Below are 10,668 nucleotides of genomic sequence, written 5' to 3'. Positions count from 1 at the left end.
ATTGAACAGATAGGGTAAAGGAAATTCGGCTAAGAAGAGATAAATGATGTTGACGGCTAAAGAAGAAACAAAGGAATGAAAGATGTTAAAGGATAGGCAAACCTGAACTAGAAACCGTGCTCTGATACCAAATTATGTGAACCCTCGTCAAGAATAACGAGACCCAACAACGAAAGGGAACCCAAGATCGTTCTATGGACAGGTTCGAATGGAAGACCTCGACCCGTTGTTTATGACAAACAAGAACCTCGGTATAAGGAGAGGAGCCATCAAGAAAGCCATAGGCGTCTTGGCCCTTGATATATGCGAGAATCTGAGTTTTCCAGGCATTGAAATTGCCTTTGGAGAGTTTAATACTGAGATTGTGATTCATATTTGGGACGGTGAAGATAACTGTTGGTTGGGTAGGTGGCGGGGGAGGCTGTGAAGCGTTGGAGGCTGCCGAGGTTGCCAAAGCAGAGGACTCGGAGTCGGAATTGGCCATGGATCACGACGTTGGTCGGTGAGAGGGCTCTGATACCATGATAGAACAAGAATAATTTGGCTAATTAAACCGTACACATCTATGTGAGTTCTCATTGATATATATAGAAGATTACAAGAGAGTTTGAATAACAACACATAACCGCATCTGCTTCCTATACAATAGGACTAGAACTCTTATCTAACCTTATCTCTTATCTATCTATTATAGAGTTTGAATTCTAAGATAACTGAACCTTATCTAGCTTAGCACTAGAGTTTGAGTAGAAGTTGATTTCCTATGGAGCCGCATAAGACTCACACTTGGACTGTGAGTCTTTTCCGGTAGTATCCTTAATAGATACAAACCACAATGATAAATGCCAATACAATATTCAATAATCAATCCTTACTCCTAGTCCTAGTCTTATACTAACTTAAGAAATATAACTACCCACGTAATAAACAAACAACTACCTATACAGGGACTCTACACACGTTGAATAACGTGGGCACAAAGGGATAAACTATAACTCTAAACTCAACTGCTGTAGTTGAAGAAACCCACTACCCCTGTCTCTTAGAGACCCACGTCTCTTAGAGTCCTACACGTTGCTTAAGATTAGTTGGATACATGAGTATCCCATGATCTTATCCCATGATCTTCACGTGTGCCCTTTGTATCAGCTTCCACGGCCAAGTAATGTGGGTTAGCTTGGTGTTCGCTTGGTGTAGACATGGGGTCCTAATTGGGACTCCATTATTCGCCCCCCCTTGAAGAACATTTTCCTCAAGGTTCATGTGGGGAGACTGCTGCTGTAACTGCACAATCTCCTCCATGTTCTCTGATGGAGCTACGCCCCTCATCTGCTTCCTCGGTGGCCGTGCACTTGGTGGGTGCTCTTCCAACTCCATCTTCATTGTTTCCTTGGAAGAGGAAAGTCCATCAAGGTTTGCCAGATGCTGGGAAAGAGGGATTTGTTTGGTTGTATGGAGGTCAACTAGAATTATGTCAACGTGGGTCCTTAAAACTACAAAGTTGATGGGATGTGTGGGATGTTTTGATTGATTCTCACAATGGGTATCCGGAGAGCAGGTGGTTCCCTAGATGGCGATGTTGTGTGGGTTTTGGGGGGTGGGTTCCTCGTCGATGTTGCGGGTAGGAGTTGTTGTGTTGACTGCGGGTCGGTTGTGGGTTTTCCGTGGTAGGACTGGTTGTGGGTGGTCAACAGAATGGGTCACGGGTTGGACGAGTGGGGTTGACTTAGGCGATGAAATCTACACCAAATTGTGCATCTCTTTTACAAATCGTTGGAGGCTTCCCGACAGCGTCAGAAGTGCACCTTTCAAGTCTTGCATGTCTGCTTCCAAGGTGTGGATTCGCTCTTCGTCTGTAGCCATGGTGGCGATGCTGGTTTACTGGGCGGTGAATGGTGGAACGGCTCTGATACCAAGTTGATAGGAACCCACGACTAATTGAATAGAAATAGATAGATAATGAACTCCTTTCAGGTAGGAGAGACCACAAATGAATCCAATTTGGGCTGGATACAAACCACAATGACAAATGTCAATACAATATTCAATAATCAATCCTTACTTCTAGTCCTAGTCTTATACTAACTTAAGAAATATAACTACCCACGTAATAGACAAACAACTACCTATACATGGACTCTACCCACGTTGAATAATGTGGACACAAAGGGATAAACCATAACTCTAAACTCAACTGCTGTAGTTGAAGAAACCCACTACCCCTGTCTCTTAGAGACCCATGTCTCTTAGAGTCCTGCATGTTGCTTAAGATCAGTTGGATACGTGAGTATCCCATGATCTTCATGTGTGCCCTTTGTATCAGCTTCCACGGCCAAGTAATGTTGGTTAGCTTGGTGTTCGCTTGGTGTAGATGTGGGATCCTACGTGGGGCTACATTTCTTGTGATTTCATGCGGAACTTTCTTTCCCTGAACAATACAAAGATTTTATAACCTTCCTCTTGGCCTTTTGTACCTTTCTTTACCAATATTGGAAACACTGGGGATGTATACATGGCTACATGCAAATTGTTTTCTTTTCTTTTCTTTTCTTTGTGTATGTGTAGTAATTGTCTGGGATAGAGTACTTTATACATACTGAACAGTTAGCTACAGTATTTTTGCCCAGATACCTGTTGTTGGCCTCAATTGAAAACAACAATTTGGAGTTTAATTTGTTTGTTATATTCTTGATCCTGTTGGGTTAAGGGTTTTTTTTTTTTTTTTTGGCTTTTATCTTCCGCCATTTTGTTGCTGAGAAACTCTGGTGATAAAGAAAATATAGTGAAAAAAAAAAATTGAGTTTTTTAAAATGCCCAAAACTGGAGAAAATTACGCCAATAATAGCTTTTTAGATGAATGTGGTACACTTACAAAAGTGGAGCTCTTTTTCATGCATCATTTTGTAATTGTCTTCCAGGTTTGGGAGGTGAAAGCTGCGGACTTGACTATTAGCCCTGTTTATCGTGCTGCAATTGGCATAGTGGATCCTGATAAGGTTGATTGGATTTGTTTGATTTTGAGATGATCCTTAATAAATGCAATCTGATAACTGCTTTTTTCTTCATCTAATTTTCATGTTTTTTTTTGAAAAGGGCATTTCTCTCCGATTTCCACGTCTGGTTCGTATCCGGGAAGATAAGACTCCAGAGCAGTCGTCCTCATCTGAGCTGGTGAAAAACAATTATCCTTTATCTGATAATTTGATTATATGGTTACAGAATAAACAAGGAAAAAAAACAAGAAGAAGAAGAAGAAAGAAAATTCTGAATTATTAATGATCCAATTATTGGTTTGAACTCTATTTTTTTTTTTTTTCGTTTTAAATTTTTTTGTAAATTCTTATTTCTTATTTTTAGGTGGCTGAGATGTATAATGCTCAAAAGCACAATCATCCAAACGATCAAGGTGATAATGAAGATGATTGAGGATTTGTGGAGATGTTTTTCGGTGTAAAAGGTCAGCTGCTTTGGGCTGCAGTTGCAGCCCATGTGAGTTATACTCGAATGTGAATTTTTGGCATCTAAACATACAACCTATATTTTTAGTGCCTAATCACCATATTTGGACATGTGGCACCTTTAATGTGGTGTAGGATCCATAGTAGAGAAGAGTTATGACATTATCTACACCAAAAACTTCCTCTGATTTGGATTTCCTAGGGAATACTTGAAAAAAAATTCCCTACCTGCAGTGACAGAATTAATAGCCTGTCATGTAGAGTTTTTCCTGTATCTGCTGTAACACAATCACAGTTTGTGCATAAAATTTCAGACATTACAAATGTTTGGTATTTGCCTTGAGTAAATTTCTATACGCCGTGTGTTTTTATTAAACTGATAATAGTTACAGCAACTGATGACTCTTGGATCAGACATGTTGGGGTACCGTATGTTACGCGCATTAGGAAGGATAGCTGGTTTGAGTGGAAGGTCAATGAGATGGTATGATTGTTAAGTGAAGCCTTTCATTGAAGAAGGATCTGAAATATTTGTCGCTAATGGTATGCTTCTATTTATCTTTATCTTATTTTAAACTTGATTTAGCGTAGAATGTAAATCATTTAGAGTTGGAGCATATAGTGGGTTGGTCTCTGCATTTGTACGATTGCCAGCTCTTTGTTGTGGAGCAAAACAAGGAACGAGTCAAAAAGAATGTTTGGTCTAGAAACTTGTGTCCAGTTAAGACTAAGAGTCATGTTTGAGAGAGCCATTTATAAAAAAATTTCTGGCTGGCCTTGATAGATTGTCAGACTCCCAGAACTTAGGCAGGTACATGATGCAGAGAGGTGGAAGGTCTTGTCTAATTCTGTGAGTCGGGGTCTTGGGTCAAGACTCAAGAGGTCAGATCCAACCACACAAACTTATTCCTCTGTGCCGTGTGGACTACTCAACAGACAGCTCACAGCTCACAGTTCACGTTGTTTTTGGGTTTTGCGCCTAACATTCCTAGCGGGTTTTATGGTTCAAGCAGTTGGAGTAGAGAAATGTTACACCTACTGTCGTTATCTAAATCTAATTGCAATTCATTCAAAATTTAATGATGATTTTGACTATAACATTAAATAGTATGTATGTGCAGTGTGAAAGTGGGAAGATGTATATCATTTAGATGGAGATCCTCTCCCCAGTATTTGTAGGGGATGCAATTTTTAAAATTGTGACAGTCCATTGTGATTGAATGATCACGAACGTGTCACGTCGGCAAAAAGAAGAAGAAAGAAACAACCTTACGTAACTCCTCTCACTTTCTCTCCATCCATTTTCATCCCTCTCCTTTTGATTCCCACGCCATTCATGACCCAAATAAAACACAGCTCATACGAGCACAGAGATTATAATCAAATCTGATACGCCTATGATTTGAGGTCAACAAGTTGGTGTCACCAATTCAGCTTCCTAAACATTCGCTCACTTTCTAGGCAAACTTTTCCGAGTATCCAAACACCATATCCACCAATCGGATTTTCAATATTCCCTCCATAGAGAAAAAAGAAAAAGAAAAAAAAAATGTGGTCGGCAACAAGGAGGGGCAATGAGAATGATTGCATGAGGTAGTTGTAACTCATGTAATCACTAAGCAGTGTGAGGTGAAGGAGAGAGAGGGAGGGGTGACAAATAGGGTTTCTTTTATTTTTTATTTTAAATGACGTTCTATGTTCATGTCTGTGACAGTTCTAATCAACCCTTATACTTATTTGCAATAAGCTCAAAGTAGTATAAAAATATTTTGAGAGCTCATTGAGGTACGCAAAAGTAACAAATCACTATATTATTATTATTATTATTATTATTATTATTATTTTTTTATTTTATTTTATGGATTCCGTTAGTGTGACATGTCAGATCTAACTACATAACCACATGTGTGACGTGTCACCCATAATAAAATATATATATATATATATATATATATATATATATATATTTTTTTTTTTTTCTTATTTAAAAGAAAAAAAAAAAAAAGGTGAAAAGGAGTGATTCGGCCAAACCCTTGGCCAAATGCCAAATGAGGGTGCTTGATTTATGTTCTTTTGTGATATTCTTGTGGCCATTGTGTATCTGTGTGCAACTGCGAATTCTTTTCCAAAATGAAAAATTCATCAAACGAACATGTTATTTGCAAATGATGCTTGGTTTTCCTTGCCCCACATGGTTCAATTTTCTTGCATAAATTAGGTATTTATTTATTTTATACCTTCCAATAAAATAATGACACGAATATGATAAAATACAAAAACACCAATTTTTTCAGTAATTCAACTCATCCCTATTCCCCGTTCAAGACAATCACAATCGAAAGTCGATCACCGCCCACTCCCCATCCGCACATACAAATGACTTATAACTTTTGGGTGATGAATGTGCGTTTTGAAGGGCAAGGAAGTCTCATAAGAGACCACCGTAGTAGTGAGAATCAAGGTTTTCACATGACAAATCTGTAAGTAGGACAGCAGTGGAACCTGAGGATTTAAGTGATGCTTAAAAATTGAATTTGGGATGACCATACGAAGAACTGGAGGCTTTGGTCGCAATTTTACAAATCCAATGGATTTGGGATGACCCCCCCCCCCCTTCTTCTTGCATTTCGAAAATAGAGAGCAAACCCAAAAATTTTTACACAGCAATAACCAAAACCCAGTAGCCAAACTTGAATGGTAACCCAGAAAAAGATCCCAAGCTCTGGTGCTTTTGTTCTCTGCATCCTAGACAAAATGGTGCGTTAAGCTCCGTTTGCGGGAACGACGAGAAAACTATGAGAATAACTTCCTTCAAAACTTTAATACCTTCTTGTTTGGCTAATAGGTTTTGGTTATTACCGTGTAAAATCTTCTGGGTTTGCTGTTTGTTTTGGAAATGTGAACGAAGAAGAAATCCCAGAACTATTTTCTGGCATAATTGCGGTGGCGGAGGAAAGCTTTCGATTGTGTTGAATGGGTTATAGGCATTTTGTGATGAGTTGTTAAAATAGCGGAAAATTTGGTATTTTTATCATGGAGGCATGTTATTTATTGCGCGAATTTTGAAATTTAACTTTATGAGATAAAATTTAAAAAAGTTGAATAAAATTTGAGTTGTTTTTAAAAAAAGTACGAAAAAAAATCAATATTCTTCTTCATTGCCAAACGAATCGCATTCTTTCAGTTTCAGAGGTAGCATGCAATCCACCTCTAATTAAAAAGTTAGAAAAATCCGAAGGTAAATTGACCTGAGAATACAAAATAATATATATATATATATATATATGTTTGGTGTTACATTTTGATGTGTCATTCTGTCATTAGAAGGCACAAAATATTTGATTTATGCCATGTCTCTATTGAAGTTATTCTCATTTTAGTTTAGTCATGTTTAGTGAATAGGCACATTTGTTAATGCCTTTTGGACCATTTTTTGCTTTTTAGCAAAATAATTAACATTCAAACTTTCTTTTTTCTTTGTATCATATAACAACCAAAAAGTTAAAAAAAAAAAAAAAATACCATCTAAAAAGCATTAACAAATATCGTTTTGAATGGTTGAAGCTGCCCTGTACAACAAATGAATTTTTGTACATGTAGAGTCAGGGGATGATTTATAAATGGAGCAAGCGATATTGGAGTATATGAGCCTTCATTTGCTTTGGCAAGGGTTAGTTAGTACTTAATTAGTAGAGTAGGGAAGAGCCAGGGAAACTGGTTTCCAGAAACAAGAAGAGATTTTAGAGTTGAATAACCAATACTTGAATTAATATAATCATACATCACACCAGTAGTAGATCTTGATTCTGATTTCAGGATTTGTGGGATCCACTCATCCCGACAGGCAGGGCTCCAAAGACCTTCTGGTTGTTGGCCACACCAATCCCAACCCTCCCAACCCTAACAACTCCACACCCATCATCTTAATAATGTTTGATGTAATCCCTCTCTCTTGCTGTCTCTCACACACACTCACACACACACACACTGAGCTACTACCAAAGTTAACGGTTCACATCACACAACAGTTTTTAGACAAATCAAACCCCTTTCACATCATGGGCAAAACTAAAAATGTGAAGAAAAAAAGAGAGAAAAATCTCCACCCAAAACAGGCGGAAAGCAGCCTAGAGCAAGCTCTTTTTCTTTCTTCTCCAGTGAGTTAAAACTTGGGATGGCTTCTTTTCTAGAACAACCCTCTGTACAACTGCTAGATCCTATACTAGTATTAAATTCCAAACATAATGATTAATAAAAATATTGGGGAGTACTCTGAAATGGTAGTCATTGGAGAACAAGCCTTTGATACTTGGTCTCTGTAGGAGAATCAGAGCCGTCGCAAAGAACCCTTTTTCTATTGATCCCGCAGTTGATGGGGGTGCTGCAACCAATAATGTCTTGCCGGAGTAGTTGTGGTGGTGGTGGTGAAGGAATGGTGACAGGTGGAATCTCAAAGGACTCGAGTGGTGGTGGCGGATGTCTCCACTGGGGAAGTGGTCCGGCCAGAAGGAGCGTCTGAAGAAGTGGACCTGCTTGCATCACTGCCTGTAAAAGCTTACCTTTTTCAGGCAATGGCTTCTCAGGCACTAGCTCTGGTGGCGGAGGAGGCAATTGGGGTGGTGGAATGGGGTCAACAATCGGAGAAGAAACAATGCTCTCCTCACAATCTGACGATGAGAAGCCATTGTTGGAGTCAATTCCTCTTCTGGGTTCATCTTCAATGCTGGAAATTCCTGAAAGAGGACCCGTCTGTTGCTGCTGCTGCTGTTGTTGATGTTGAAGTAGGATCTTCTCAAGGAAGAGCCTTTGACATTTCTCTTGCGCTTCATCTCTTTCTCTCATGGATTTGCTAAGCAGATCTTTGAGATGAAGTAATTGGTCATCTCTCTTCCTAAGCTCCTCTTGAACTGCCAACCTCGTTTGCTCAAGCTCCAAAGAAGTGCACAAAAGGGAACTTCTCAGCTCTTCCATGGCCTGTACGATCAAAATAGACAACACCCATCAAGAATTAGCTCTCAAATGGCATTGTGAAAGAGAAAAACAACAAAACCCCATTAAAATCCAGTCAATTAATTCTTCTTCTTCAAAAAAAAAGAAAAAGAAAAAGAAAAAATGAATCACAATTATAAAGAAGAAAGCTTTTTACCTTGCAGTAGTAAACCCAGCTAAGATGAGGACTGCGCTGGCTGTCCATGTGATGTTCCTATATGATTAGACTGAAAAACCGAAACAAAGCATAAATCTCGGAGACGACCTGGGGGAGGGGGCAGGGGAGGTGGGGTTTTTGAGTGCTCCTTCTGGTTCTTATAACAACCACTTGGTTGTCACTGTTCTAGCTCGTTCTCTTGCTTTTTCTCACTAAGGGGTTGGACAAAAGCGCAAAATGCCAAAAGCCTAGTAAACCGATTCCTATATGCTATGCTCTGCCTCTCTCTCTCTCTCTCTCTCTCTCGTGTTGTGTTTTTTACTAGCGCGGGGAATCGAATCGTATATCGGCGGTAAAAGCGGGAGTAAGGAACCAGTTTCCTTATGTCTCACCCTTTACCCTATAAAGATACTCATAGCTTTGCTTTTCTTACAAATTAATAAATAATATGATTTTTTTTCCCCCTCTCTAATTAGATATTTCTACTTTAAGTAGAGGTGGAGCATGTTTAATGCTCGATCTGTAAATTGCACAAAGAGTTGGGAGTAAACATCCATCCTGAGACTTGGCCCTTTTTCTTCTTCTTCTTCTTCTTTTTCCTTCCAACTTTTTTTAGTTCTAATTTTCAGTCAATACGACCATGTCATTTCACTTTCATAAGATGATCGATCGATCATTTTTCTTTTTCTTTTTATAATTTTTGAGGCTTGAAAATGCTACAATTTCTCTATTCAGTAGACTTATGAGCCCTTTATATCTACTCCTATCGAAACGATTTCTAGCATAAATGAGATCTTCTATATATGCCAGCCAAGGGTTATGTAACATGGGAGTAGATTTCAGATTTCAAGCAAGTATGCGAGAATTTTTATGAACTCCACCTATTTTAACAAGTGAATGGATTGCCTGATACTTGTTAGAACATTTTTATTTTATTAGGGTTTTTTTTTTATATTTGATGTCTAAATTGTTAGCAATCTAAAAAACAAAATTACTAAAAGGTTCTACAGGCAAAATTTAGGAAATAAATTTTTTAAAATTATTATTTTTAGCTCCGAATTTTTTTTTTTTTTTTTTTAAAAAAAGATTATATCCTCTATAAAATTAATTTATTTACCTTTTTTTTTTTAAAAAAAAAATTTAATAATATTAACAATTTGTCCACTCGCACCTAGTTCCAGGCAGCATCCTCGTATCTTCTCAAAGTCTTAATATGCACATATTAGAGTTGCCTTCTTTTTTTTTTTTTTTTTTTTTTTTTTATTATTATTATTATTATCATTTTTTTTTTCTTTTTACCGAGTCGATTCGTTGATTTTTCTCACACGTGGGCTGCCTTTCCCAATAAATCCAAATAAGGTTTTCTTGTTTAAATTTTCTCTCTGTAATTGATTGAATTTGAATGATTCACTTTGATTTTTCCTTCTTCTATGATTTTTATTTTGTCTGTTTACTTTTTTATTATTATTATTATTATTATTTTATGGAAAACAAAAAGAAGCCCTTCAAAGATTTATACATCACTAATGATATTTAGTATCAGATAAGTATTAATTCAAAAGACTGATTTTTATTATCATATCATCTCATTTATATGACAGTCGTATAATAGCCTATTAAATATCATTACTTTTGTACCATTTGCCATGATCCGAATTTTTAATTACGATAAGATTGTAAATGCCACTTTAAAGTACCAAATTTTACTCTCTCTAAGGCAAAGAAGTTTGGATAAGGATCCAAGACGATTAGTTATCTAAGTTGTTGGTAGCAATTCAGACTATTAATGTGAGAGAACTCATATGAGACCTATTTGTCCGAAAAAGTAACCGGGTAATTCAAAATTTAATTGGCCAGACATATGAATCTTATATAGACTTTCCCGCATTAACTGTTTAAATTACTAACAATTCAATTCCTATCCCAAAAAGTTTATGAATTTTATATGCTGCTATTCTACCACCTAGATCGAGCTAGCTGCTAGCTGCAAACGAAAGGGTGAATGGGTTATGTCTGAAGTTTGCTTTGAATGATGTGGAAGATATGGACTAGTAGTTTTAAATT

General features: G+C 37.4%; 2 protein-coding genes across 2 annotated transcripts in view; one reads left to right on the top strand and one right to left on the bottom strand.

Moving 5' to 3' along the window:
• The window catches only part of LOC133878292 (DNA ligase 1), a 37,039-nt gene extending 33,248 nt beyond the window's left edge, over window positions 1-3,791 (top strand). The window contains exons 15-17 of the mRNA XM_062316826.1: window positions 2,919-2,996; window positions 3,094-3,171; window positions 3,358-3,791. Coding sequence (XP_062172810.1) covers window positions 2,919-2,996; window positions 3,094-3,171; window positions 3,358-3,426 — 225 coding nt within the window. The 3' untranslated portion in view covers window positions 3,427-3,791. The remainder of the gene's footprint in view (window positions 1-2,918; window positions 2,997-3,093; window positions 3,172-3,357) is intronic.
• Window positions 3,792-7,204: 3,413 nt separating this feature from the next.
• Window positions 7,205-8,905, bottom strand: LOC133878551 (uncharacterized). Its single transcript, XM_062317111.1, has 2 exons — window positions 8,605-8,905; window positions 7,205-8,432 (listed from the first exon to the last, which is right to left on the bottom strand). The coding sequence occupies exons 1-2, from the start codon at window positions 8,650-8,652 to the stop codon at window positions 7,743-7,745; spliced, it is 738 nt and encodes a 245-aa protein (XP_062173095.1). The 5' UTR covers window positions 8,653-8,905; the 3' UTR covers window positions 7,205-7,742.
• Between the last annotated feature and the right edge of the window lie 1,763 nt (window positions 8,906-10,668).

Source organism: Alnus glutinosa, chromosome 9 (genome assembly GCF_958979055.1).
Source record: "Alnus glutinosa chromosome 9, dhAlnGlut1.1, whole genome shotgun sequence".
Classification (NCBI taxonomy): Eukaryota; Viridiplantae; Streptophyta; class Magnoliopsida; order Fagales; family Betulaceae; genus Alnus; species Alnus glutinosa.
The sequence above is the reverse complement of the archived record's forward strand: the minus strand, read 5'-3'. Positions and strand labels throughout refer to the sequence as shown.